Genomic DNA, 26780 nt, shown 5'->3' on the forward strand with positions numbered 1-26780 from the left:
ACAGGAGCTTTTGGGGGGGACACCCCATATCCAACATATTAGTTCAGAATTTCCAAGAAACTGACACCAATTTAGGATTAAATGTATAACAAACAGATTGAAGAAAACTTCTGTTCTAGACAATAGGTTGTATAATGAGGGGTTCAAATATGAAAAATCTATAAATATAGAGCACTATGAAGAATAAGCTGGGAGAGTCATTTATTATGATGCAGGTCAGAACCCTATGAAAGGAGAAGGGGAAAGAGGATTGGGTTGAAAGAGGGTAAGACTGAAGTACAGCTCTAATAAGGGTGAGGCTAGGTCAAGGAGTTCTCCAGTCAATGTCGCCCTGTAGAGGATACATGCATCCTGCAAGAATGGGTTAGTACCTACCATGATCAATCACTGGCTAGAAGCAACCATGGGTGTAATGTGCACTTGATGAGAATGCAGTGATAGATCCAGAATGATGGTGGGTAGTGGTGCTTTTCAGGGGTACCACAGAGGTTATTTACTTCCTACAAAATATTGCAAGCTCCTTTGCATAATATATAAGATGCTCCATGAATTAGTCCCTAATTATCACTCTAGGCTAATCCACCAAAACTTCCTGACTCACCTTTTATGTTGAACTTTAGTACTGAATGTTTTTTGCCTTTCTGTAATTAATGAATTATTCTCACTACCTGAAACTACCTTCTAACTCATATCTATCCTTCTAGAATTATCTCTTCCAGGAGACATTGTCTTTCTAAGAAGACTTTCCTGAACACTCACAGGGTAATTACTCCTTCTCTCTGCTTCAGAATAACTGTTAAATGTGTGCCTTCTAGGCTGATCTATATGTTCCTCAAATAAGAGTATACAGCTTTTTCATATTTGAATCCCCAGAGCATAATACAATATCCAGAACAGAAGTATTCAACAAATGCTCTTCATTTGAATTCAACATTCAGTTAGGAAACACAAGCCCTTTACAGTATTATTACGTTATTGCACATGGTCTGAATAATGCTATCATCTATATTTGTATTTCCTTATATTTCTTTGTTCTTTTGGTAAGGTTGTGATTATACTGTCTACCACATAATGTTGATATGGAGATTCAGAAAGATACTACATGTAAAAATCTGACATATTGTAAGTCTAAACTAGTAGTGGCATCACAGTCATGGTGTTGCTGGCCAAGTCTGCATAAAGAAGCTATTTTAAGATTCTGAGTCTTACTAGTAATAGAATTATAAAAATTCCTTCCAGGGAGTGCTGGGTGGGGACCATGCATGGGAGACATGGGGGGGATGGAGAATATGGGGAAGTATGGAAAAGAATTCCTTCCAATGTTTAAAGCACACTCTTTAAATTTTTAAATTTTTTTTAATTAGTTACACATGACAGTACAATGATCTTGACATATCATACATTTGAATCAAATGGGATATAATTTCTCATTTTTCTGAGTGTACAAATTGCAGAATCACATTGGTCATGCAGTCACCTATATTCATACAGCAATAATAATGTCTATTTTATTCTTCTGTCCTTCCTTTCCCCCCTTCCCCACCCCTCCCCTCCCATCACTTCTCTCTACCCAATCTAATGTGACACACTTCTTTTTTTTTCCTCACATCATCATACCTGTATTCTGTATGACGATGAGGGTCTCCTTCCATCTTCCGTGCAATTCCCCTTCTCCCTCCCTTTCCCTCCCACCTCTCTTCCCTGCCTAGAGGTAATCTTCTTCTCATGCTTAGAAGATTACCTCAAAACACACTTTTAAAAAATGTTTTTAAAGAGAATTTGGGAAAGATTTTTTAATATCTATAATTTTCCCAGAAAAATTTCCTCCCTTTTTTCTTCTTCGTTTTTTTCCAACATTAGTTTCTAAACCTTTAGAAGTTGCAATCTTATAGACCACAAAGCAACTCTTGACAAATACAAAAAATTGATATACTTACTTTCTTATCAAATCATAATGGAATGAAATGAGAAATCAATATTACAAAACCCTATAGAAACTATAAAAGCACATGGCTATTAAACAATGCTCTTTGGAATGATGAATGAGTGATATAAGAAATCAAGGAAGAAAGCAAAACATTTTGAGACTCAAATGAGAATAGTGGTACAACATACCAGAACCCCTGGGACACTATAAAGGCAAGACTAAGAAGAAGGTTTATAGCTGGGAGTGCTTACATAAGAAAATTAGAAAGCCAAATAAACAACCTAATGATACATCTCAAGGCCCTTGAAAAAGGAAAACAAGCCAATTCCAAAACCAGCAGAAGTAAGAAAATAATTAACTTTATTAGGTTATTTTCTCCTTTCTGTAGGATTATATTTTTGTTCTACAGGTAAATTTTAAGGCTATCTTCTTGATTTAGACCCTTAATTTATCCACTGTAATTTGTCAGGTTCAATAATGAGTGTTTTTTCGGGGGACATAGCTTTAGCAATGTCATGTATGTTTTGACATGCTCCATTAATTTTTAGTAATTTTGCAATTTGGCTTTTGGTTTCTTTCCTTAACCTAGGGATTGTTTGAAAGGTATTTTAACAAATTGCTTTTGCTTGTACTTTTATTACTAATTATAAGAATTTTTACATAGAAACCTAATGACTGTAGTCCCTACAGTTTGGGAATATATAAACACATCATTATATCAAGGACTACAGCCAAGTTTAATATTTTTGATACTAGAAAAGAATGTATATCTTCTCTCTGGGAAGTATAGAATTTGATCTGAATATTAACATTAAAAGATTGTAACATTAAAGTTACAATCTTAATTAGTTATATATTCATCATATATAGTCAAATACACCTTCAAAGTCCTCCTTCCCCACCTCTCACCCTGAACAAAATTTTCATCAACAAAACTTAGTTATTCAAGAAAATTTCTCTTATAATCATACCCACATTTGTAAGCCCATCCAGAAGGATGATATAAAAGAAAAGGGTTTGAGAAAGGACCTAATTAACAATAACCAAAATCTTATGGTCCTTGCTGCTTTACCTTTTTTAATTTAAATCATTAAATTATTTAAAATTTGCTTTTGTATATTTATGTTGTAAGTTGTTTTCTCCATATGATAAGCTAGTTTTCTGAACATGATTCACTCAACAATCATTTCCACAGTGATTTGTGATGCTTCCCTCTATGGAATACCAGACTCCCATATATTCTGTCCCATTGGTCTACTAGTATGTTACTGACTCAGTATTATACTGTTTTTATTATTACACCTATGTAGCATGTTTTAATCCCCAGTGAGATAAGTCTCCCCTCTTTGCTTGTCTGAGATTTTCTTGGCCCTTTATTCCTCCTCAGAAATTGCAGAGTTCTTCTGGAGAACATTATGTTAAGTGAAACAACCAGACACAGAAAAATGCAGAAATTCCACATTCATATATGGAATCTTAAAAAGTTGATCTCATAGAAGTAGAGAGTAGAATACTATCAGTATCAGTTAGGAAGGGTAGGAAGGAGTAAGGTTGAATAACCAGTACCAAAGTACAATTAAAGAGAATTAGGTTCTAAAGTTCTATAGCGCAAAAGGGCAACTATAGTTTATATCATCTTATACGTTTTATAAAAAACTAGAAGAAAGGACTTTGTAGGAAGACTGCACCTCACATGGCATTTGCAGGTAAATGGATGAAGTTGGAGGAGATAATGCTAAGTGAAGTTAGCCAATCCCAAAAAATCAAATGCCGAATGTTTTCTCTGATATAAGGTAACTGACTCATAGTGGCGTAGGAAGGTGGAGCATTGGAGGAGTAGACGAACTCTAGATAGGGCAGAGGGGTGGGAGGGGAGGAGAGCAGGCAGAGGATTAGCAATGATGGTGGAATGTGATGGACAGCATTATCTAAAGTACATTATGAAGACATGAATTGGTGTGAACACATTTTATATACAGAGATATGAAAAACTGTGCTCTATATGTATAATAAGAATTGTAAATTGCAATGCATTCCGCTGCCATGTATTTAAAAAATAAAATCAATTTTTAAAAAAGAATAAAGTTCTTTTTAGGCTCCAAAAACAAAGAAAAGATAAATATTTAAGGATATAGAAATGCTAATTACCCTAATTGGATTGTTCCACATTGTATACATGTATCAAATTATCACATTGTACTCCATAAATACATGTAATTATTGTCAACTACAAATAAATTTCAAAAAAGTATTTCAAAATCCTACAGTTTATTTTGGAAACCCCAAATTCTGATACTGAATTTTTGTTGAAGTTAAATTGAACAAAATAAATAAATAAGGAAGAATTGACATCTTTATACTGTTAGGTAATTGTATTCATGAACATGGTGTAGTTCTCTAACTCTGTTCTTAATTGTAAACTTTTAAATAGATTTTTAATATCTTCTTTCTAATAGTCATGCATTCTTTGAAAGGTTAATTCCTAGATATAGTCTAGGAATTATTTTCTACCAAATATTCTCATAGGTAATACTGATGAAAGTAAAATTATGCTATTGAATAGAGGACAAGGCAAAGAAGGAATGTTCCCCAGAGCATTCAGAGAGAGGATGACTCTGCTTATGCCTGAGTTTAGGGCTTCTAGTCCCAAGAACTATGATGATAGAATAAATTTCTGTTGTTTTAAGAAACTCAGGAGAGAGGAGGGAAGATGGCGGCGAGGGGAGTGCATTACCCCCGTGTGCTGCTTCACTGTGTGGGAGTATGACAAGTCAGGACGGCTAAAGGATATCTTGTTAGGAATTTCCAGCAATAGTGGGGTGCGCCGGAACCTGGAGGAAGGATTTCCATTGCACGAGGATCGGCTACGGGGACTCAAAGGCGAGAGGTTTGTCGCACGGAGGGTAACTGCTTATTCAGCAAATCGCCCCGCGGCTAGAGTCTGCAAGGCGCGCTGGGATAGAGACGCAGGGTTACAGCGCTGCAGTTTCTGCCAGACGCGCAAGCACCGCACTCAGGGCTGAATTCTGGGTTCGAGACGGGGAAGGAAGCGGTCCATCTCGGTTCTCCACACCGGTCAGACCACAGAGGAGGCCAGCAGCCACCATGTTGGTAAACTGACGTCACCACACCTGTTTTTGACTGACCGCAGCTCATTCAGCCATAGAACAGGTAATTTCAGGCTGCAATTCGCCTGCGGCTTGCAGACAGATTGCTAGGGTTCAGCGCCTGGGGGCTTCTTAAAATCTGATCTTATCGGAGTGAACACGGAGCGCGGGGCGGCCAAGTCCCGGCTCCCGGAACCGTCCCGGAACCGCCCTGGCTCCGGGCTGCGGAGCCTGCGGAGGCTGCTTCTTGGACCCTGCTAATATCAGAGCAAACACGAAACACCAAGAAGCCGAATTCCAGCTCCCGGAACTGAGCCCGCGGGGACTGCTTCTTGGAGCTTACACTTATAGGAGCTTACACCGAGCACAGAGCGGCCGAGTTCCGGCTCCCGGAACCGTCCCGGAACCGCCCTGGCTCAGGGCTGCGGAGCCCGCGGAGGCTGCTTCTTGGACCCTGCTACTATCAGAGCATACACCAAACACTAAGCGGCCGAATTCCGGCTCCCGGAACTGAGCCCGCGGGGGCTGCTTCTTGGAGCCTACACTTATAGGAGCTTACACCGAGCACGGAGCGGCCGAGTTCCGGCTCCCGGAACTTCCCTGGACCGGGGCTAGGAGCCCGCGGAAACTGTGTCTCGGTCCGGGTCCTGCTGAGGGCAGGTCAGGACTCACCCATTGCTTGGGTTGCCTGGCAAGGGGAACGAAATGCTGCCATTCGCATAGGATACCAACATGGCAGAGATCTGATGTCAGCAGAAAGCGGTGGAGGAGAGATCTTCATCAATACCAGCGGTGACATAAGCAGTTGGTCTTCTGGTAAGGGGGGTGAGGCTCAGTCACCCGAGTCTCCTCAATTTGTCCTCGAGCCGGAGGGAAGGAGCCGGGCCGCCGCCAGCCCCCGGAGCAGGCCCAGCGGCTCGCCAGCGTGGTGACCGCGTGACCCCAATTGGAGAGGGGGCGGAGCGGAGCCGCCACCCACACCCGCCAGGTGGGCAGACCCACGACCCAGTAGTACATGGGCGTGGTAGGAGGGGCAGGGCAGAGCCGCCCTTCGCGCTTGCAAGGTAAACAGACCTGTGACAGCCTGGCGGGTCAGGCCCAGTGGCCTGCCAGTGTGGTACACACGTCACCCCAACTCGAGTAGGGGCAGAGCAGATCCTTATCCCACGCCCGGATCAGGCCCTGCCGGTGTGGTGGTCACGTGACCCCAATTGGAGTGGGGGTGGAGCGGAACCGCCACCCGTGCCCGCAGGGTGAGCAGACCAGTGATCAACCTGCAGATCAGGCCCAGGGGTCCGCAGGCGGGGTAGGAGGGGCAGGGCAGATCCGCCGCCCGCGCCTTCAAGGTAGGCAGACCTACAACAGACCGGCGGATCAGGCCCAGGAGCCTGCCGGCGGGGTACAAACACCACCCTAATTGGAGTAGTGACAGAGCAGAGTCGCCTCCCTTGCCAGGAACAGACCCAGCATCCTGCAGGCGGGGTAGTCACGACACCCCAATTGGAGTAGGGGCAAAGCAGAGCCTCCACTCGTGCCCGAAAGGTGGGCAGATCTGCGACCGACCAGCAGGACAGGCCCAGTGGCCTGCTGGTACGACAGACACGTCACCCCAATTGGAGTAGGGGCAGAACAGAGCCGCCACCAGCTCCCAGAACAGGCCCAGTGACCTGCCGGCGTGGTAGCCACGACACCCCAATTGGAATAAGGAGAGAGCAGAGCCGCCGCCCGCACCTGCAGGAAAGATACGCAAGCAGTATGAAAAGACAAGGAAAGAAAGGACCACAAGCAATGCAGGTCAACGCAACTTTAGAAGAGGTAACAGCTGCAGCAGATGGAATGTCAGATAAAGAATTCAGGATATACATGCTTCAGATGATCTGGAGTATCAAGGAAGACATTAAACAGCAAAATCAGACAATGAAAGATCACTTCGACAACGAATTACGCAAACAAATCCAGGAAGCAAAGGATCAACTATACAGGGAGATAGAGGTTATAAAAAACAAGCAATCAGAAATCCTAGAAATGCAGGAAGCAATAAACCAACTTAAAAACTCAATGGAGAATACTACCAACAGAGTAGAACACTTAGAAGATAGAACATCAGACAATGAAGACAAAGTATTTCAACTGGAAAAGAACATAGATAGCTCAGCAAGACTGTTAAGAAACCATGAGCAGAACATCCAAGAAATATGGGATAACATTAAGAGACCAAACTTAAGAGTCATTGGGATACAGGAAGGTACAGAGCTCCAAACCAAAGGAATGAGCAGTCTATTCCATGAAATAATACAAGAAAACTTCCCAGACTTGAAGAATGAGACAGAATCCCAAATCCTAGAAGCCTACAGGACGCCGAATGTGCAAAATCATAAGAGATCCACACCTAGACACATTATAATGAAGATGCCCAACATACAGAATAAGGAGAGAATTTTAAAAGCTACAAGAGAAAGGAAGCAGATTACATTTAGGGGCAAGCCAATCAGGATAACAGCTGATCTTTCAACACAGACTCTGAAAGCTAGAAGATCCTGGAATAACATATTTCAAACACTGAAAGATAATGGGTTCCAACCAAGAATTGTGTATCCAGCGAAATTAAGCTTCAGGATGGAGAATGAAATTAAAACCTTCCACGATAAACAAAAGTTTAAAGAATTCGCAGCTAGAAAACCATCTCTTCAAAACATCCTAGCCAAAGTATTACAGGAAGAGGAAATGGAAAATAACAATGAAAACCAACAGTGGGAGGTAGGACAGTAAAGGGGGGGGGGAAACAATCAAAGAGGAAAACAAACAATGTTTAGTAACAGAAATAAACAAATATGGCTGGAAGAACAACCCATATCTCAATAATAACCCTAAATGTTAATGGCTTAAACTCACCAATTAAGAGACACAGGCTAGTAGAATGGATCACAAAACAAGACCCAACAATATGCTGCCTACAGGAGACGCATTTGATAGGAAAAGACATACATAGGCTGAAGGTGAAAGTTTGGGAAAAATCATATCACTCATATGGACTTCGGAAACAAGCAGGCGTGTCCATACTCATATCAAATAAAATAGATTTCAAGCCAAAGTTAATCAAAAGAGATAAAGAGGGACACTACATACTGCTTAAGGGAACCATACACCAACAAGACATAACAATCATAAATATTTATGCCCCAAACAATGGTGCAGCTATGTTCGTCAAACAAACTCTTCTCAAGTTCAAGAGTCTAATAGACCACCACACCATAATCATGGGAGACTTCAACACACCTCTCTCGCCACTGGACAGATCTTCCAAACAAAAGTTGAATAAGGAAACTATAGAACTCAATAACACTATTAATAACCTAGACCTAATTGACATATATAGAGTATACCACCCAACATCAAGCAGTTACACTTTTTTCTCAGCAGCACATGGATCCTTCTCAAAAATAGATCATATATTATGTCACAGGGCAACTCTTAGACAATATAAAGGAGTAGAGATATTACCATGCATCTTATCTGATCATAATGGAATGAAACTGAAAATCAACGATAAAAGAAGGAAGGAAAAAGCATACATCAATTGGAGAATGAACAATAGGTTACTGAATGATCAATGGGTTATAGAAGACATCAAGGAGGAAATTAAAAAATTCTTAGAGATAAATGAAAACACAGACACAACATATCGGAATCTATGGGACACATTGAAAGCAGTTCTAAGAGGAAAATTCATTGCTTGGAGTTCATTCCTTAAAAAAAGAAAAAACCAACAAATAAATGATCTCATACTTCATCTCAAAATCCTTGAAAAAGAAGAGCAAAACAACAGCAAAAGAAGTAGAAGGCAAGAAATAATTAAAATCAGAGCTGAAATTAATGAAATCGAAACAAAAGAAACAATTGAAAAAATTGACAAAACTAAAAGTTGGTTCTTTGAAAAAATAAACAAAATCGACAGACCCTTAGCGATGCTAGTGAAGAGAAGAAGAGAGAGAACTCAAATTACTAGCATACGGGATGAAAAAGGCAATATCACAACAGACACTTCAGAAATACAGAAGATAATCAAAAACTATTTTGAATCCTTATACTCCAATAAATTAGAAGATAGTGAAGGCATAGATAAATTTCTTAAGTCATATGATCTGCCCAGATTGAGTCAGGAGGATATAGAAAACCTAAACAGACCAATATCAATTGAGGAGATAGAAGAAACCATCAAAAGACTACCAACTAAGAAAAGCCCAGGTCCCGATGGGTATACAGCAGAATTTTACAAAACCTTTAAAGAAGAACTAATACCAATACTTTTCAAGCTACTTCAGGAAATAGAAAAGGAGGGAGAACTTCCAAATTCATTCTATGAGGCCAACATCACCCTGATACCTAAACCAGACAAAGACACTTCAAAGAAAGAAAACTACAGACCAATATCTCTAATGAACCTAGATGCAAAAATCCTCAATAAAATTCTGGCGAATCGGATACAAAAACATATAAAAAAAATTGTACACCATGATCAAGTAGGATTCATCCCTGGGATGCAAGGCTGGTTCAATATACGGAAATCAATAAATGTTATTCACCACATCAATAGACTTAAAAATAAGAACCATATGATCATCTCGATAGATGCGGAAAAAGCATTCGACAAAGTACAGCATCCCTTTATGTTCAAAACTCTAGAAAAACTAGGGATAACAGGAACATACCTCAATATTGTAAAAGCAATCTATGCTAAGCCTCAGGCTAGCATCATTCTGAATGGAGAAAAACTGAAGGCATTCCCTCTAAAATCTGGAACAAGACAGGGATGCCCTCTCTCTCCACTTCTCTTCAACATAGTTCTCGAAACACTGGCCAGAGCAATTAGACAGACGAAAGAAATTAAAGGCATAAAAATAGGAAAAGAAGAAATTAAATTATCACTATTTGCAGATGATATGATTCTATATCTAGCAGACCCAAAAGGCTCTACAAAGAAACTATTAGAGCTAATAAATGAATTCAGCAAAGTGGCAGGATTTAAAATCAACACGCATAAATCAAAGGCATTCCTGTATATCAGTGACAAATCCTCTGAAATGGAAATGAGGACAACCACTCCATTCAAAATATCTTCAAAAAAAATAAAATACTTGGGAATCAACCTAACAAAAGAGGTGAAAGACTTATACAATGAAAACTACAGAACCCTAAAGAGAGAAATAGAAGAAGATCTTAGAAGATGGAAAAATATACCCTGTTCATGGATAGGCAGAACTAACATCATCAAAATGGCGATATTACCAAAAGTTCTCTATAGGTTTAATGCAATGCCAATCAAAATCCCAATGGCATTTCTTGTAGAAATAGAGAAAGCAATCATGAAATTCATATGGAAAAATAAAAGACCCAGAATAGCAAAAACAATGCTAAGCAAGAAGTGTGAATCAGGCGGTATAGCGATACCAGACTTCAAACTATACTACAGAGCAATAGTAACAAAAACAGCATGGTACTGGTACCAAAACAGGCGTGTGGACCAATGGTACAGAATAGAGGACACAGAAACCAATCCACAAAACTACAACTATCTTATATTTGATAAAGGGGCTAAAAGCATGCAATGGAGGAAGGATAGCATCTTCAACAAATGGTGCTGGGAAAACTGGAAATCCATATGCAACAAAATGAAACTGAATCCCTTTCTCTCGCCATGCACAAAAGTGAATTCAAAATGGATCAAGGAACTTGATATCAAATCAGAGACGCGCCGTCTGATAGAAGAAAAAGTTGGCTACGATCTACAGTCGGTGGGGTCGGGCTCCAAATTCCTCAATAGGACACCCATAGCACAAAAGTTAATAACTAGAATCAACAAATGGGACTTACTCAAACTAAGAAGTTTTTTCTCAGCAAAAGAAACAATAAGAGAGGTAAATAGGGAGCCTACATCCTGGGAACAAATCTTTACTCCTCACACTTCAGATAGAGCCCTAATATCCAGAGTATACAAAGAACTCAAAAAATTAGACAATAAGAGAACAAACAACCCAATCAACAAATGGGCCAAGGACCTGAACAGACACTTCACAGAGGAGGACATACAGTCAATCAACAAGTACATGAAAAAATGCTCAACATCTCTAGCTGTCAGAGAAATGCAAATCAAAACCACCCTAAGATACCATCTCACTCCAGTAAGATTGGCAGGCATTATGAAGTCAAACAACAACAAGTGCTGGCAAGGATGTGGGGAAAAGGGTACACTTGTACATTGCTGGTGGGACTGCAGATTGGTGCAGCCAATTTGGAAAGCAGTATGGAGATTTCTTGGAAAGCTGGGAATGGAGCCACCATTTGACCCAGCTATTCCCCTTCTTGGTCTATTCCCTAAAGACCTAAAAAGAGCATGCTACAGGGACACTGCTACATCGATGTTCATAGCAGCACAGTTCACAATAGCAAGACTGTGGAACCAACCTAGATGCCCTTCAATAGACGAATGGATAAAAAAAATGTGGCATTTATACACAATGGAGTATTACTCTGCATTAAAAAATGACAAAATCATAGAATTTACAGGGAAATGGATGGCATTAGAGCAGATTATGCTAAGTGAAGCTAGCCAATCCCTAAAAAACAAATGCCAAATGTCTTCTTTGATATAAGGAAAGTAACTAAGAACAAAGTAGGGACGAAGAACAGGAGAAGAAGATTAACATTTAACAGGGATGAGAGGTGGGAGGGAAAGGGAGAGAGAAGGTAAATTGCACGGTAATGGAAGGAGACCCTCAGGGTTATACAGTGGAGGGGGTAGAGAGAGAGGAGGGGAGGGGAGGGGAGAGGTGGGGAGGGGGGAGGGGGGATGATGGGAAAGGCAGCGGAGCACAACAGACACTAGTATGGCAATTTGTAAATCAATGGATGTGTAACTGATGTGAATCTGCAATCTGTGTATGGGGTGAAGGTGGGAGTACATAACCCACTAGAATCAAAGTGTGGAATATGATATGTCAAGAAATTTGTAATGTTTTGAACAACCCACAATAAAATTAAAAAAAAAAAAAAAAAAAAAGAAACTCAGTTTGCGGCAATGTGTTATGGCAGCCCTAGGAAACTCATACAAGTACCAAGACTGCCACAGTACGAAAAGTAGACATCCAATATATCTACTTATACCATATGTTTTGTAGACATAATACAGCTGGATCATCTTTTTCTGAGAAGAAATGTTACCATTGTACAGTCACATATGAATCTGATTTTCGTTTTTTCTAAACAACCTGCTTTTTCCTCCCTGAAATTGTTGTCTTTTCTTACATTTTACTCTAACATGTCACAGTGTTGATGTTTTCTTTTTAGCTCTTTTGTTGGGTGCACAATGAGTCTCTTCAATCTTTCCTTCCTTGTGGAGAAATGTTACTTTGCAGTTCGCCCAGTGCTTACCTTTTTTTTTTTCTTTCCTTCTAGGTTCCCTATTAATCACATATTGATACTAATTCCATTTTTCTTGTGCTTTTCTCTCATTTTTCTAATTCTTTATCCCCTTTCTGGTGCTTCCTTAGAATGTTTTAAATCCCACTAATTTATTCATTAACTGTATTCATTCAACCTATGAATTAAGATTTTTATTTTACTATGCAATCATAGTTCCCTTTTCTTTCTTTCTTTTCTTTTTCTTTTTTTTTTGCCCCTGATTGTTTCTAGTGTTTTATTTGCCCTTGGTATTTATTAAAAATTTTTGTAAACTCTTGTGTTCTCTGAATCATTAGTTCTACTCCCTCTGAAAGTAGTTGTTCAGTTTGTGTTTTTGTCCTTCCATTGTTCACATTGGTGTTCCATGTATAGCTCTTTTTCCCCAATTTCCTTCAAAGTATTAGCCACAGTTTTTACACTATGTTCTAAGTTCAATAATATCCTAATTGCTTCTGGAACATCTCCCAAATGAAATTCTAAAGAGGGAAACCCCAATTGCTGTGAGTCACACATCTTGACTCTTGCCATTCAACAGGTTGAACCACTCTTTTTTTCCCATTTTTGTTGACACATTATGATAATACATAATAGTAGAATTCATTGTAACATATTCATAAATGCACATAATTTAATCAATTTCATTCTGCAGTACCTCCTTTTTCCCTCTCCTCTCCTCTCCTCTCCCTTGATCCCCTTCATCTACTCTTCCAATCTTCCTTCTATTTTTGTAAGTTTCCTTTCTCTCCCCAACCCCTGACATGTATGAGAGAAACTATAAGACCATAGGCTTTCTGAGTCTGGTTTATTTAGCTGAAAATAATACTCTTTATTTGCATTCATTTTCTTGCAAATGACATAGTCTTAATCTTCTTTATGACTGAATAAAGCTTCATTTGTTTATATACCACATTTTCTTCACCAATTTATCTGTTAATGTGGCTACCTAGGTTGGCTCCATAACTTGTCTATTGTGAATTGTGCTGCTATAAACATAGGTATGCATGCATTGCTGTAATACACTGATTTTAGTTCTTTTGGATAAATACTGAGGGTCATAATGTGGTTTCATTTCTAGACTTCTGAGGAAACTCCATACTGATTTCCATGGTGGTTTTGCTAATTTACAATCCTACCAATGATGTATAAGTGTTCCTTCTTCCCCACATCCTCATCATCATTTACTATTATTTGTATTCTTTTGGTTTTTGCTGTATATGCGTGTGTGTGTGTGTGTGTGTGTGTGTTTGTGTGTGTGTTTGTAGTGTGCTTGGGAATCAAACCCATGCCCTGGCACAAGCTAGACAAGTGTTCTACCACTGAGCTACACTCCAGCCCTATTGTTTGTATTCTTGATGATTGCCATTTTAACTGTAGTGAGATAAAATTTCAATGTAGTTTTGATTTATATCTTCTTGTACTAAAGATATTGAACATTTGTTCATATATTTGTTAGCCCTTTAAATTTCTTCTTTTGAGAAATATCCATTTAGTTCATTTGTCCATATATTAACTGGGTTATTTATTGATCTTAACTGGTTTTAAGTTTTTTGAGTTCTTTATATATTCTGGATATTAATCTCATTTCAGAGAAGTAATTGGCAAAGATTTTTCTCACATTCTGTAGGCTCTCTCTTTAAATTCTTATTTTCTTTCATGTGTAGAAGCTTTTGAATGGCATCCTATATATTAATTATTGTAATTATTTCCTGAGGCTTAGGAGTCCTACTGATGAAGTCATTGCCTGTATGTAATATGTTGGAGGATTTCCTCTATGTGACCTAATTGCAGTTGAAAAATTCTTGGTAAAATTTCTAGGCCTTTGACCCACTATGAGTTGACTTTTGTGCAGGGTGAGAGATGGGGATCTAGTTTCATTCTTCTACATATGGATATCCAGTCTTCTCAGTGTCATTTGTTTAAAATGTTTTTTCTCCAATATATGTTTTGGGCAATTTTGTCAAGGATTAGATGGTTGTATCTGTGTGGGTTTATCTTTTTGTCTTCTATTCTACTGAACTCCATGTCTATTTTTATGCTAGTACCATGTTGTTTTGTTACTATATCTCCATAGCATTATTTAAGATCATGTATTAGACTTTGAGCACTAATCTTTTTGCTTAGAAATTCTTTGGATATTCTGTGTCTTTTACTCTTCGATATGAATTGTAGAAGTGTTTTCCCTAGTTCTATCATTGGTAATGTCATTGGTATCTTGGTGGGGATTACATTGAATCTGCGCACTGCTTTTGGTAATATGATCATTTTAACAATTTTAATTCTGCCTATCCAGAATATGGGAGGTCTTTCCATCATCTAGTGTCTTCCTCTGTTTTGTTTCGTGTTCTGTAATTTTCATTGTAGGGGTCTTTCCTCTCTCTGGTTAGAGTATTACAAGATATTGTTATTTTATATATATATATATATATATATGAATGATGTTGTGAGTAGATTTTTTTCCTGATTTATTTTAACTGATATATAGAAAACTTATTGATTTTTATGTGTTGATTTTATATCTTACTACTTTAATGAATTTGTTTTTTTAGCTCTGGAAAACATCTGTTGAAAAGAATTTGCTGTTATTTTATTAAGGATTTTTACATCTATATCCATCAAGGATATCTGTCTGCAAATTGTTGTTGTTGTTGTTGTTGTTGCCATTTTGCGTTTTTTTTTTTTTTTTCCCCTCAGAATGTCCTTGTCTGGTTTTGGCATCAGGGTCATAAGTTTGGAAGTGCCCTCCCCATTTTCTACTTCATGGAATAATTTGAGGAACATTAGCATTAGTTGTTCTTTAAAGGTCTATTTTTGCTTGCTTTGGAGCTCTATTTGCTTGGAATGTCATTTTATAGCCTTTCACTTTCATTCTGTGAGTGTTGTTGCCTGTTAGATGTGTTTCTTGCAAGCAACACATAGTTGAGTTGTGTTTCTTTAATCTAATCTATGTATTTAGTCTATGTATTTTAATTGGAGAGTGAAGGCCATTTACATTCAGCATTATTATAGAGAGGTGTTCATTATTTCCTGACATTTCGATTTATTCCTAATGTTTAATTGGTCCTAATTCTCATTTGCTTAATTACTCTTCTAATGAGATTTACCTTTTCTGAACTCTGCTGTTTGGTTTTATATTCTTGTGTGTGCAGGATTTCTTTAATGCTGGCTTAGTAGTCATTGATTATTTTAGATCACGTTTACCTTGGAAGGTTTTTATTTCTTCTTTGATTCTGAAAGATAGCTTTGCTGGATATAGCAATCTTGGTTGATAGCTATTTTCTTTCAGGGTTTGTAACACATTGTTCCAACTCCTCCTGGATTTTAGGGTTTCTTCTCAGAAATCATATGTTGTTCTGATTGGCTAACCTCTAAATGTGACCTGACATTTCTCAAGGCTTTTGGAATTTTATCTTCATTCATTCTGGCATTTAATTATAATGTGTTGTGAACAGGTTCCTTTTCAGTCTTGTCTATTTGGGGTTTTAAATACATAGTGTATCTGAATCTCATACCCAAAGTTTGGAAATTTTTCTGCTGTTATATCACTGAATAGGTAATCATTGCTATTCCTTCATTGCTGCAAATGATTCTTAAGTTATCCCAAAATTCTTGCATATTCTGATCATTTTTTTTCTTAATTGCTGTTTGAGTATTCATGTTTGTATATTTAGTCTTCAAGGCCTGATATTCTGTCTTCTACATGTTTTAATCTATTGATGAGACTGTTTTAGTCAACATTTTTGCTGCTGTGACTAAAACATCTGACCAGAACAATTGTAGAGGAGGAACGATTTATTTGGGGGTTCATGGTTTCAGAGGTATTAGTTCATAGAAACCCAGCTCCATTCCTCAGGGCTCGAGGTGAAGCAGAACATCATGGAGGAAGAGTGTGGCAAAGGGACATGGCTCACATGATGATCAGAAAGCAGAGAGAGAGAATTCCACTTGCTAGATACAAATGTATATCTCAAAGCCACGCTGCCAATTCCAATGCCCCACCTCCTCCAGCCACACCCCACCTGCCTTCAGTTACCACTCAATTAATCCCATCAGGTGATTAATTCACTGATTGAGTTAAAGCGCTTGCAACCCAGTCATTTCTTCTCTGAACCTTCTTGCATTATCTCACTTGTGAACTTTTGAGGGACACCTCACATCCAAGCTATAACATTCCACCTCTGGCCTCCAAAAGCTCACACTCATCTAAAAATACAAAATACATCTAGTCCATTCCCAAGAGTCCCTATAGTCTCAACAGTTCTGAGATTGCTCACCGTTCAAGTCTAAAATCTTTTTTTTTTTAATTTTTTTTATTGGTTGTTCAAAACATTATAAAGCTCTTGACATATCATATTTCATACATTAGATTCCAGTTGGTTATGAACTCCCAATTTTACCCCAAATACAGATTGCAGAATCACATCGGTTACACATCCACATTTTTACATAATGCCCTATTAGTAACTGTTGTATTCTGCTACCTTTCCTATCCTCTACCATCCCCCCTCCCTCCCCTCCCATCTTCTCTCTCTAACCCATCCACTGTAATTCATATCTCTCCTTGTTTATTTTCCCATTCCCCTCACAACCTCTTATATGTAATTTTGTATAACAATGAGGGTCTCCCTCCATTACCATGCAATTTCCCTTTTCTCTCCCTTTCCATCCCACCTCATGTATCTGTTTAATGTTAATCTTTTCTTCCTGCTCTTCCTCCCTGCTCTGTTCTTAGTTGCTCTCATTATATCAAAGAAGACATTTGGTATTTGTTTTTTAGGGATTGGCTAGCTTCACTAAGCATAATCTGCTCTAGTGCCGTCCATTTCCCTGCAAATTCTATGATTTTGTCATTTTTTAGTGCTGCGTAATACTCCATGGTGTATAAATGCCACATTTTTTTTATCCATTCATCTATTGAAGGGCATCTGGGTTGGTTCCACAGTCTAGCAATTGTGAATTGTGCTGCTATGAACATCGATGTAGCAGTATCCCTGTAGTACGCTCTTTTAAGGTCTTCTGGGAAAAGACCAAGAAGGGCAATAGCTGGGTCAAATGGTGGTTCCATTCCCAGCTTTCCCAGGAGTCTCCATACTGTTTTCCAGATTGGCCGCACCAGTTTGCAGTCCCACCAGCAATGTACAAGAGTACCCTTTTCCCCACATCCTCTCCAGCACTTGTTGTTGTTTGACTTCATAATGGCTGCCAATCTTACTGGAGTGAGATGGTATCTTAGGGTGGTTTTGATTTGCATTTCTCTGACTGCTAGAGATGGTGAGCATTTTTTCATGTACTTGTTGATTGATTGTATGTCCTCCTCTGAGAAGTGTCTGTTCAGGTCTTTGGCCCATTTGTTGATTGGGTTATTTGTTTTCTTATTGTTTAATTTTTTGAGTTCTTTGTATACTCTGGATATTAGGGCTCTATCTGAAGTGTGAGGAGTAAAAATTTGTTCCCATGATGTAGGCTCCCTATTTACCTCTTTTATTGTTTCTCTAAGTGGCAGGATATAAAATCAACACGCATAAATCAAAGGCATTTCTGTATATCAGCGACAAAACTTCTGAAACAGAAATGAGGAAAAACACTCCATTCACAATATCCTCAAAAAAATAAAATACTTGGGAATCAACCTAACAAAAGAGGTGAAAGATTTATATAATGAAAACTACAAAACCCTAAAAAGAGAAGTAGAAGAAGATCTTAGAAGATGGAAAAATATACCCTGTTCATGGATAGGCAGAACTAACATCATCAAAATGGCGATATTACCAAAAGTTCTCTATAGGTTTAATGCAATGCCAATCAAAATCCCAACGGCATTTCTTGTAGAAATGGATAAAGCAATCATGAAATTCATATGGAAAAATAAAAGACCCAGAATAGCAAAAGCAATTCTAAGCAGGAAGTGCGAATCAGGCGGTATAGCGATACCAGACTTCAAACTATACTACAGAGCAATAGTAACAAAAACAGCATGGTACTGGTACCAAAACAGGAGGGTGGACCAATGGTACAGAATAGAGGACACAGAGACTAATCCACAAAGCTACAACTATCTTATATTTGATAAAGGAGCTAAAAGCATGCAATGGAGGGAGGATAGCATCTTCAACAAATGGTGCTGGGAAAACTGGAAATCCATATGCAACAAAATGAAACTGAATCCCCTCCTCTCGCCATGCACAAAAGTTAACTCAAAGTGGATCAAGGAGCTAAAATCTTTTTGAGGCTCAAGGCAATCTCACATTTTGAGATCTCCTATAAAATTTAAAAGCAATTTACAAGTATCCAATATATAAAGTTACCGAATAAATATTTCCATTCAGAAAAAATAGAGTCATAGAAAGAAGAGGTGGGACCAAAGCAAGACTGAAATCCAGCTGGGAAAACAAGTCCTGTAGTTCTGTGTCCTGCATATGGAGTATATGGCATCATGATGTTCTCTCCAAAAGGACTTGTATAGCTCCACCCCTGTGGCCTTACTGGTTGCAGCCTAAGTGGCCTTTCTGTTGGCTTTCTCTGCTCAGTTCCTGCAGCTTTCCTAGGATGATGTCCCACATTACTGATAGTTCTTAATCTTGGAGGTCTCCACTGCAGCTTCAGCTTCCTCCTTACCTCTCCACACATTGCCCTCTCTGGGGCTTCCCACAGGGACTCCAACCCTGCTGAACTTTTCTGGGCCTCCCAGGCCTTCCTTTGAAATCTTGGTGAAAGTCCTCTCAACCCCCTAATTCCAGCATTCCTGAAGAATCAGCACCGCGTGGTTGACACCAATGTCTGCCACTATCTTGAGCAGTAGCCAAGCCTCCAGGGACCCTGGCTGCATCAGTCTCCAACTGCCTGGATGGCTGAGCAAGTTGAAAAAACTTTTTAGGTCCTCTTGTGCAAGAAGAGTGCCCCACTGGTCTCTTCTCAAGAGAATTTTTTACCTTTACTTCCTTTAGTCTGAGATGGGTATGGTCTTGCCAGCTCCTGAGATGCCCTGAAGCAATCTTTCTCATTGTGTCTGGGCAAAGCCTTTAACATTTCTTTAGTGACAATAAAGTCTTTAATAACTGCAACTTTCTCAGCTCCAGTTTTACTCCCACCTTTCAAGTCCAAGTTTTTCAAATCTTTCTGCTCTGCTTTCTGCTCCTTATTATCACAATGAATTTGGCTAAAAGCTTCCACAATATCCATGCCACCACCTGAATGCTATGCTAAACATTTCTTCCACCAAAAGTCCATCACTTTTAAAATTAGCTTCACAGAAAGTTTCAGGACATGGGCTAAATGTAGACAACTTCTCAGTCATAATATAACATAAAGGCCTTTAGTCCAGTTATCAATATTGTCCACCTTTTCCTCTGAACCCTCTTTCTTCACTGTCCATAGTCCTATTGGCATTCTGGTCTTCTGAGCTCCTATCAGAATCAGCCATTAAGCTCTACAACAATCTAAAGCATTTTCAGCTGCTAAGCATCTCAAAATTCCTCCCATCAATTTCAAAAAGCTCGAAGTGCTTATGAACTATATGGGCAGATTAGTCACAGCAACAACCCCATTATTTGTACCAATTTCTGTTTTAGTCAGGTTTTTCACTACTGTGACCAAAGGACCTGACCAGAACAATTGCAGAAGAGGAACAATTTATTTGGGGACTCACAGTTTCAGTGGTATCTGTCCATAGACACTTTACCACTCATCTTTTTAAATTGTTTATCCAACATTTCCTCCACTTTGATGTCTATGGCATCAATTATTGAAGTGTTATAAACTTTGGGGGGTATCTTATTACTTTGTAGTTTTATATTACCTATATTTCTATGTTGATATTTGCACATCTGCTGGGATGATTATTTCTTCTATTGTTATATGAGGGACATTTTAGTAACCTGTTTTTGTCCTACTATATGCCCCAGGCTGGGCAAGTATCTAAGTGTCAACACTTTCACTCAATGTGATCTCACTGCTCTATTTCGTCTCTTGCTCCATTTTGAGAGGTAATAATCACCAGCAACTGGGGCCACTTAAGAACCGAGAACCATACTAGTAACCCTTTTAAAACTTCTCCACGTGCAAAATGAGAATTATGATTTAGAATATCCTGAAAAATTAAGCATTAAAGAAAGTAAAATTACTATTAAATTATATAGAGCATTAACAGGAAGAGGAAAAAAGCAGAAAATTAAAAAAAATAAATGGGACGATAGAAATGGAGGTGATATAAGGGAAAAAAGAGAAACAAAAGTTGAGAGTATACTTGTGAACAAGAAGGAAAAGTGAGAAAGAATAATTCTAAATAACGCTTTGAAACATTAAAATAAATACATAAAATTGGATTAAGGAATATACTTTCAAATAATAAAGGTGACCCATCGAATCAATACACAAGATAATATCTGTCAAATCAATAACTGACATTAAAGCGTTATTCCATGTTGAGCTATTTGAGATCAAGAGACTTCTTATTAGTCTTCCCTGATTTGGACTCCATCCAGTTTTGGGAGGCTTAGTTAATACTCATACTCCTCAGCTTTACCTCTGTATTTTTCTGGGCATGTGGTAGCAAACTTACCAGCCCACTTCTGATTCAAATCTAAGAGTCTCCCTTTATTTTTTGTTGTGTGTAAGCATCTGATAACTTTCTGGAGGGTCAAAGGACACAACCCCTAATTTCCTGTGGCTTAAAAGTCAGGTCTCTCCCTGGTTGGGAATATAGTCCATAGAAATATTTCATGTACCCAGATTTGTCGAAAACAGGTGTGAACTCACATGTGTAGATTTCAGGGTACTGTGGAGTTTGGTGCCCTATGGTAGAGGTATGGCAGTCCAGCAATCGTAGTACTGGGTGCTCTGTTGGAGGCAAGGGCAGCTGCCCCCAACTGGTTCATACATGTCAGTGGGCAGCATCTGGGCATGCTTAACATTGACTGGGGAGCTCAAGTCTGCAGGCCACCTGTGGTGGGGGGGCATGTTGCACTGCCAAGGCTATAGTAGGAGGTTTCTGCTGGATACTGGGGGTTTCATGGCTTTTTCAGCTGACAGGACACACTGTTATGGGGCCCAGGTCTGGGCATACTTGGCAGAGGCCAGCATCTGTGGGGCACCTGGCACTATTGTGATCCAGGTAGATTTGCTGCACCTTGTGGATCTCTGGCCAGCAGCTGCGGCACTTGCTGCTCCCATGGTGCTACATACCTTTAGAGTGACTCTCTGTTCTGCTCCACCCTCCTCCTCTTGTCTGGAGTGGGAGAATGGGGCTTGGCAACCTTCAGCTAGCAGCGATCCCTCTACAGATGACTGAGACAACCATTTCAAAGGTACTGCCTATGATAATATTCGCTGCCATCTGTAAATGGGATGAAGCTGTATAGATTTAATTCCTTCTAAGAGGGCAGTCTTAGGTGTGGTCTCTACAGGATGGCTGCCCAGCACCGTTTTCCACCAGCAATTTGAGATAAGCTGTGCACGTCTCACTCACTAAATGGCTTTTCAGCTCCTGCTCTGACTTAATTTGATCTGGCTTTCTTTTCTCCTGTTTCTGAAGTTAGCATGCCAACTTGGCCTCTCCCTCTTTTTCTCTGTAACCCCTCCCTTCAGCCCACTCTGGTCAGGATTTGAGGTTAACAAATTCTTTCCTATTTTCTGTCCCAGTTTCCAGAATTTCCAAGTCCCTCCAAGTCTCTGACTGTCCGGTATTGTGTCTGGGCACATTCCTTCTGTCACTCACCTCACTGATGAACTCTAATCAGCTGTCCTCTCACGGCTTCAATTATAGACTTCAGAGGAGTCAAATGGGCTGCCTAGTTCTCTCCACCGTTTTCTCCAATTGAATCACTCTTCGTGTCTTCAAGATCCAGCCAATTTGTCTTGCTTTTCTTCTCACATTCAATAGAACTGGACCATCTTACAGAACCACCAAGAATTTTCTGTTAGTTTATGAAGAGAGTTATTATTTTCTAGAGGTAGAGGAGACATAGTAATGGCCCAGAATGGCAAATAACTACAGAAAATGTCATTTCCAAAATTTCTTAGAACCATAATGCTTGGTCATTACTAAAGTGATTCTTATTTTCCTCTGTCCCCTCCATAAAACTGTTAGTAAGTTTTCCCCTATTTGGAAGGCTTTTTCTAATTTAACTATCATTAAATGTAGTTTTAAATATTTCTAAACTACGAGATAACTAGAGAAGCCTCTTAGGTTTTATAAACCAATTTGGAGATTACTGATCTAAAAATATGGTAGAAATTAGACATATGTTCTTCAGAATTATTTCTGGCTGGCCTTCATGTTCTTGCTATATCAATATTTGTTTGGACACTTTTATAGATGTCTATCCTTTTGATCTGACATTGACTTATTCAACAAGTATTTGTAGAACACTTTTCATGTTATTGTTCTTGCTGCTAGGTGCCAGCAAGAAAGACACAGTGCCTGCCTTCAAAAAGCATTAGCATCCAGCAAGAATCTAGATAGAATACAGGTTCAATGAAAGCAGGGATTTTTTTTTTCTGTGTTGCTTATAATGTATCCCAGGTATATCTATGATAGTGTAAACATCAATTGAATGTTAAATGAGTAAATGATGAACACTAATTACATGTGTGTTGAATATTATGGGAAAAAAAAGGTCCAGGTGTTGTGAAGCATATCTTAATAGTAGGCCTTCTCTGGGGGTTATATAGAATTAGTCCTCCTGAAAACATAGACAGCCATCTCTTTAAAAGTAGTTATTGCAGGTTTAGTTAGCAATCATCACTTGGTTCCCACTCAGACCCTCCTTTGTCATGGAGGCTTGAATCACCTCAGAATTTTCAGCATTGATTTCTATAAATAAGAAATTAGAAAAATTGCTTAATAACACCATATGTTTATAAAAAATAAATTTTAAAAAAATCACAGTTTAACAATGCTGATTTGTGTTTCTTGCTTCTTCCCTGCCTGCTCCCCCCATCCCATTTTCTTTTCTGACTTGCAGATGAAGGGGCCTCTATGCACCCTTGTGACGATACCTACTGTGGCCCTTTCCCAGAATCTGAGCCAGAAGTGAAGGCTGTAGCTAACTTCCTCCGAAAACACAGAAAGCACATTCGGGCTTACCTCTCCTTTCATGCATATGCTCAGATGTTGTTGTATCCCTATTCTTACAAATACGCAACAATCCCCAATTTTAACTGTGTGGTAAGTATTTGACCCTTTATAAATGTGTCAGACTTCATGCTTCCTTTCTGATGCTAAGTGCTATTGGTAATAGCAAACATATATTGTGTTTATTCTAAACTATTTGTTTCATATAATAACTCATTTATTCTTCATAACATTTCTTATCCCAATTTTTACAGATAAGAAAACTGAAACCCAGAGAGGTTAAATAATTACACTAAGAATACATAGTTACTAAACATCATAGTCAGCATTCAGCCCAAGTCTAGCTTCAGAGTTGTTGTTTTTAACCACCATACTGCTTCTCAAATGCAGTCATTTCAAGCCTATTTACATTCTTACCACAGGCTATACTGAAAAGGTCAGGATGGATTTGATTAGTATTACAGCTTTGGTCACATATGCAGGGCTGTAATTAACTTTATTGAGTCAATAATTGTTCATAAATTATAGTCTGACTCTCATTAATTAAAAGCAAGTTTTAATTTATAAGTGCTATTTGCTTAATGCTACTAAGTCTCTGGGCATGCATATGACAAGTTAGTACTAAGAATGAACAGACTTTCAGGCATAAGATTACTTGAAAATGAAAAAGCAGCATTCTCTTACTCCTTATCTCAGAAACCCAACAGACGATCCCCTACAGGACATAATACATTGTAAAATGAGTTCATTTTAGACCCTGTAGCATCTAAAGGTCTATAATGTTCAAAACCAAGAAAAACTAATAAATAGTGTTAGAATTCAGGATAGCAATGACCTTTGGGGAAGGGGGAGGGGTTCAGTGATTGAGAGGAGACACAGGGGTTGCCTGGTTAAATGCTTATGGTCTATTCTTTGACCTGAGATGGTGGTTACAGGAATGTATTCAATTTGGGATCACTTGTTGTGCTATGAAATTAAAATCTGTGTATTCTTCACTATGTATGTTTGAGGGGTTTTAACTCCTGACACCAAATGTGTGGTGTCTTTTCCAACATCACTTCTCCAACTGAGTGTCCAGTTTGATTCAGTTCTGACACCTACCTCCCAGGATTAGCATCAGACTCCACAGGTTAAGGACTCAGTCCCACAAGACTATTCCCACTTCAGACACCAGCTACAAGCAGTAGGTATTCAACTTATTCACACTTCTGTTCAACTTGGCTAAAGAGCTCCAGGTTCCCACCACCTCCTCCTTGGTTTTGATAATTCACTAGAAGGACTCGCAGAGCTCAAGAAAGTGCTTTACTATTGCCAGTTTATTATAACATGCACAGTTCAGGAAGGACACATGGAAGAGATGCATAAGACAAGGTGTAGGATAGAGGCAGGGAGTCACAGAGCTTCCTTAGCTCCTCAGGGCACCACCTTATTAGCTCTCCAATGTTCTCACCAACCTTGAATCAGTTCTCCCATTTTATAGGGAACTTTATGGGATTTCATTACATAGGCACATTGGTGGTTGAACTCAGTTTCTGGACATTCTCCCTTCTTCAGAGGTTAGGAAATATAGTTGAAATTGCCAACACTCTGGTTGCATGGTTTGGCTTTCTGGTACTAGCCCCTAACCTGAAATTTTCTGGGGGGCTCAGCCACCAATCATCTCACTGGTATGTAAAGGACACTCTTATCATTCTGGACACCAAGGGTTTTAGGAGCTGTATGTCAGGAACCAGGGACAAAGACCAAATGATTTTTATTGTGTTACTTTCATATATATACTTGAATGAAAAGTTTTATGAAAGATAAGCATTTCCTTTTTCCTTATACCTTAAACTTCAAATACTATACAAACTGCTTGGAGTTTCAGGAATTCCTGATATAGATGTCCAAGCCCTAGAAGGAGTAGGGGACCTGAGAGGCCAGAAGAGAGCAAGGGAAACCTTTTATTCTGTCAAAAGGCAATTTTGTTCTTGGCATTCCAAGAATTCTGAGCAAATTACTTCTGTTTAGAAATATTGTAAGGATAATAATTGTACTCTATAGTACTATTCTTCAGCTGCTCTGTGGGTCAAATAGTCTTTCTTTTTGTTATTGCTGCTGCTACACCTTTGTTTATACTGACCTGGCTCCCAAACAACCATTTGTATATTATGTTTAGCCCTTTTTGAGCACAGTGTCTATATTCTTATAACAGATGATGTGGACTATGCAAAATATAAAAATTATGAGATGAGAAATATTATCAATATTTTAAATGTAACTTCTTATCATGAGTTTAGCCTATTTTAGTTTTGTCTTGAATTGGTGGATGTGGCATAGAATAGATCAATGGTTTTCAACAAAGGATGCATCTGCCTCCCAATGGATGTTCAGCAATGTCTGGAGATATTTTTCATTGTTACAGCAATGGAAGATGCAATTTGGCATCTGGTGGGTTGAGGCCAAGATACTGCCTGCCAAACATCCTACAGCCCCCCACAGCAAAGATTTATTCAGCCCAAAAATCAATAGTGCTATTGTTGAGAAATCCTTGAGGCAGTTAAATATAACCTAAATCACTAAAACTAAGATTAAAAATTCTCAAACTAGGCAATCCCTGTATATTAACCAGAAGCCATTAAATTTTATCAAAATTGTTCAAAACATTTTATCCGTCTGAGTCTTTGTTTCTGATAATATTTTTAACACATTCATCAAGTTGCTTTAAATATGGAAATATTTGAAAAATATATATACTCCTTACTTAGCTGAGGACCAATAAGCAAGACTGAGGTCCTTTTGGACAATCAGAGAGAAGAGAAAGAAGGAATCACTTTATTCTTTCAAATAGGTATCTAGCTGTGCCTCCCTGAAAAATAATTCTTGGGGAAAAATTGATGAAATTTCCACTTTTTGTAGATAGAGCATATCCAAACCCCTAATCAACTTGCACCTGTACTCAAATGACAGAAATACATTGAGTCAAATTTTAATACCATACATAAGCTTTGTGTATACAAAGTGGCGCTCTCGCTCGCTCTCTCTCTCTCTCTCTCTCTCTCTCTCTCTCTCTCTCTCTCTTTCTGTAATAGATGTTTTCCATGGGTTTAGTCATCTGAAATAATGAGGAACAAAAGTCTCCTGACCAGGAAAATGCAGTAATTTTCTAAATGTAAAAATATCTGCTCTTGCCATGGAATATTGCTAAGATCACTGGAGATGTTAAAATCTTAGAACATTC

The 26780-nt window shown here is 38.8% G+C and overlaps 1 protein-coding gene across 1 annotated transcript in view; it reads left to right on the forward strand.

Annotated features, from left to right (window-relative positions):
• Cpa6 (carboxypeptidase A6) overlaps window positions 1-26780 on the forward strand; it is a 326683-nt gene that overhangs the window by 294508 nt on the left and 5395 nt on the right. The window contains exon 9 of the mRNA XM_046428625.2: window positions 23451-23653. Coding sequence (XP_046284581.2) covers window positions 23451-23653 — 203 coding nt within the window. The remainder of the gene's footprint in view (window positions 1-23450; window positions 23654-26780) is intronic.

Source organism: Marmota monax, unplaced genomic scaffold, assembly GCF_021218885.2.
Source record: "Marmota monax isolate L192 unplaced genomic scaffold, Marmota_monax_Labrador192_F-V1.1 WCK01_AAM20220418_F8-fsc00044, whole genome shotgun sequence".
In the NCBI taxonomy this organism is placed as follows: Eukaryota; Metazoa; Chordata; class Mammalia; order Rodentia; family Sciuridae; genus Marmota; species Marmota monax.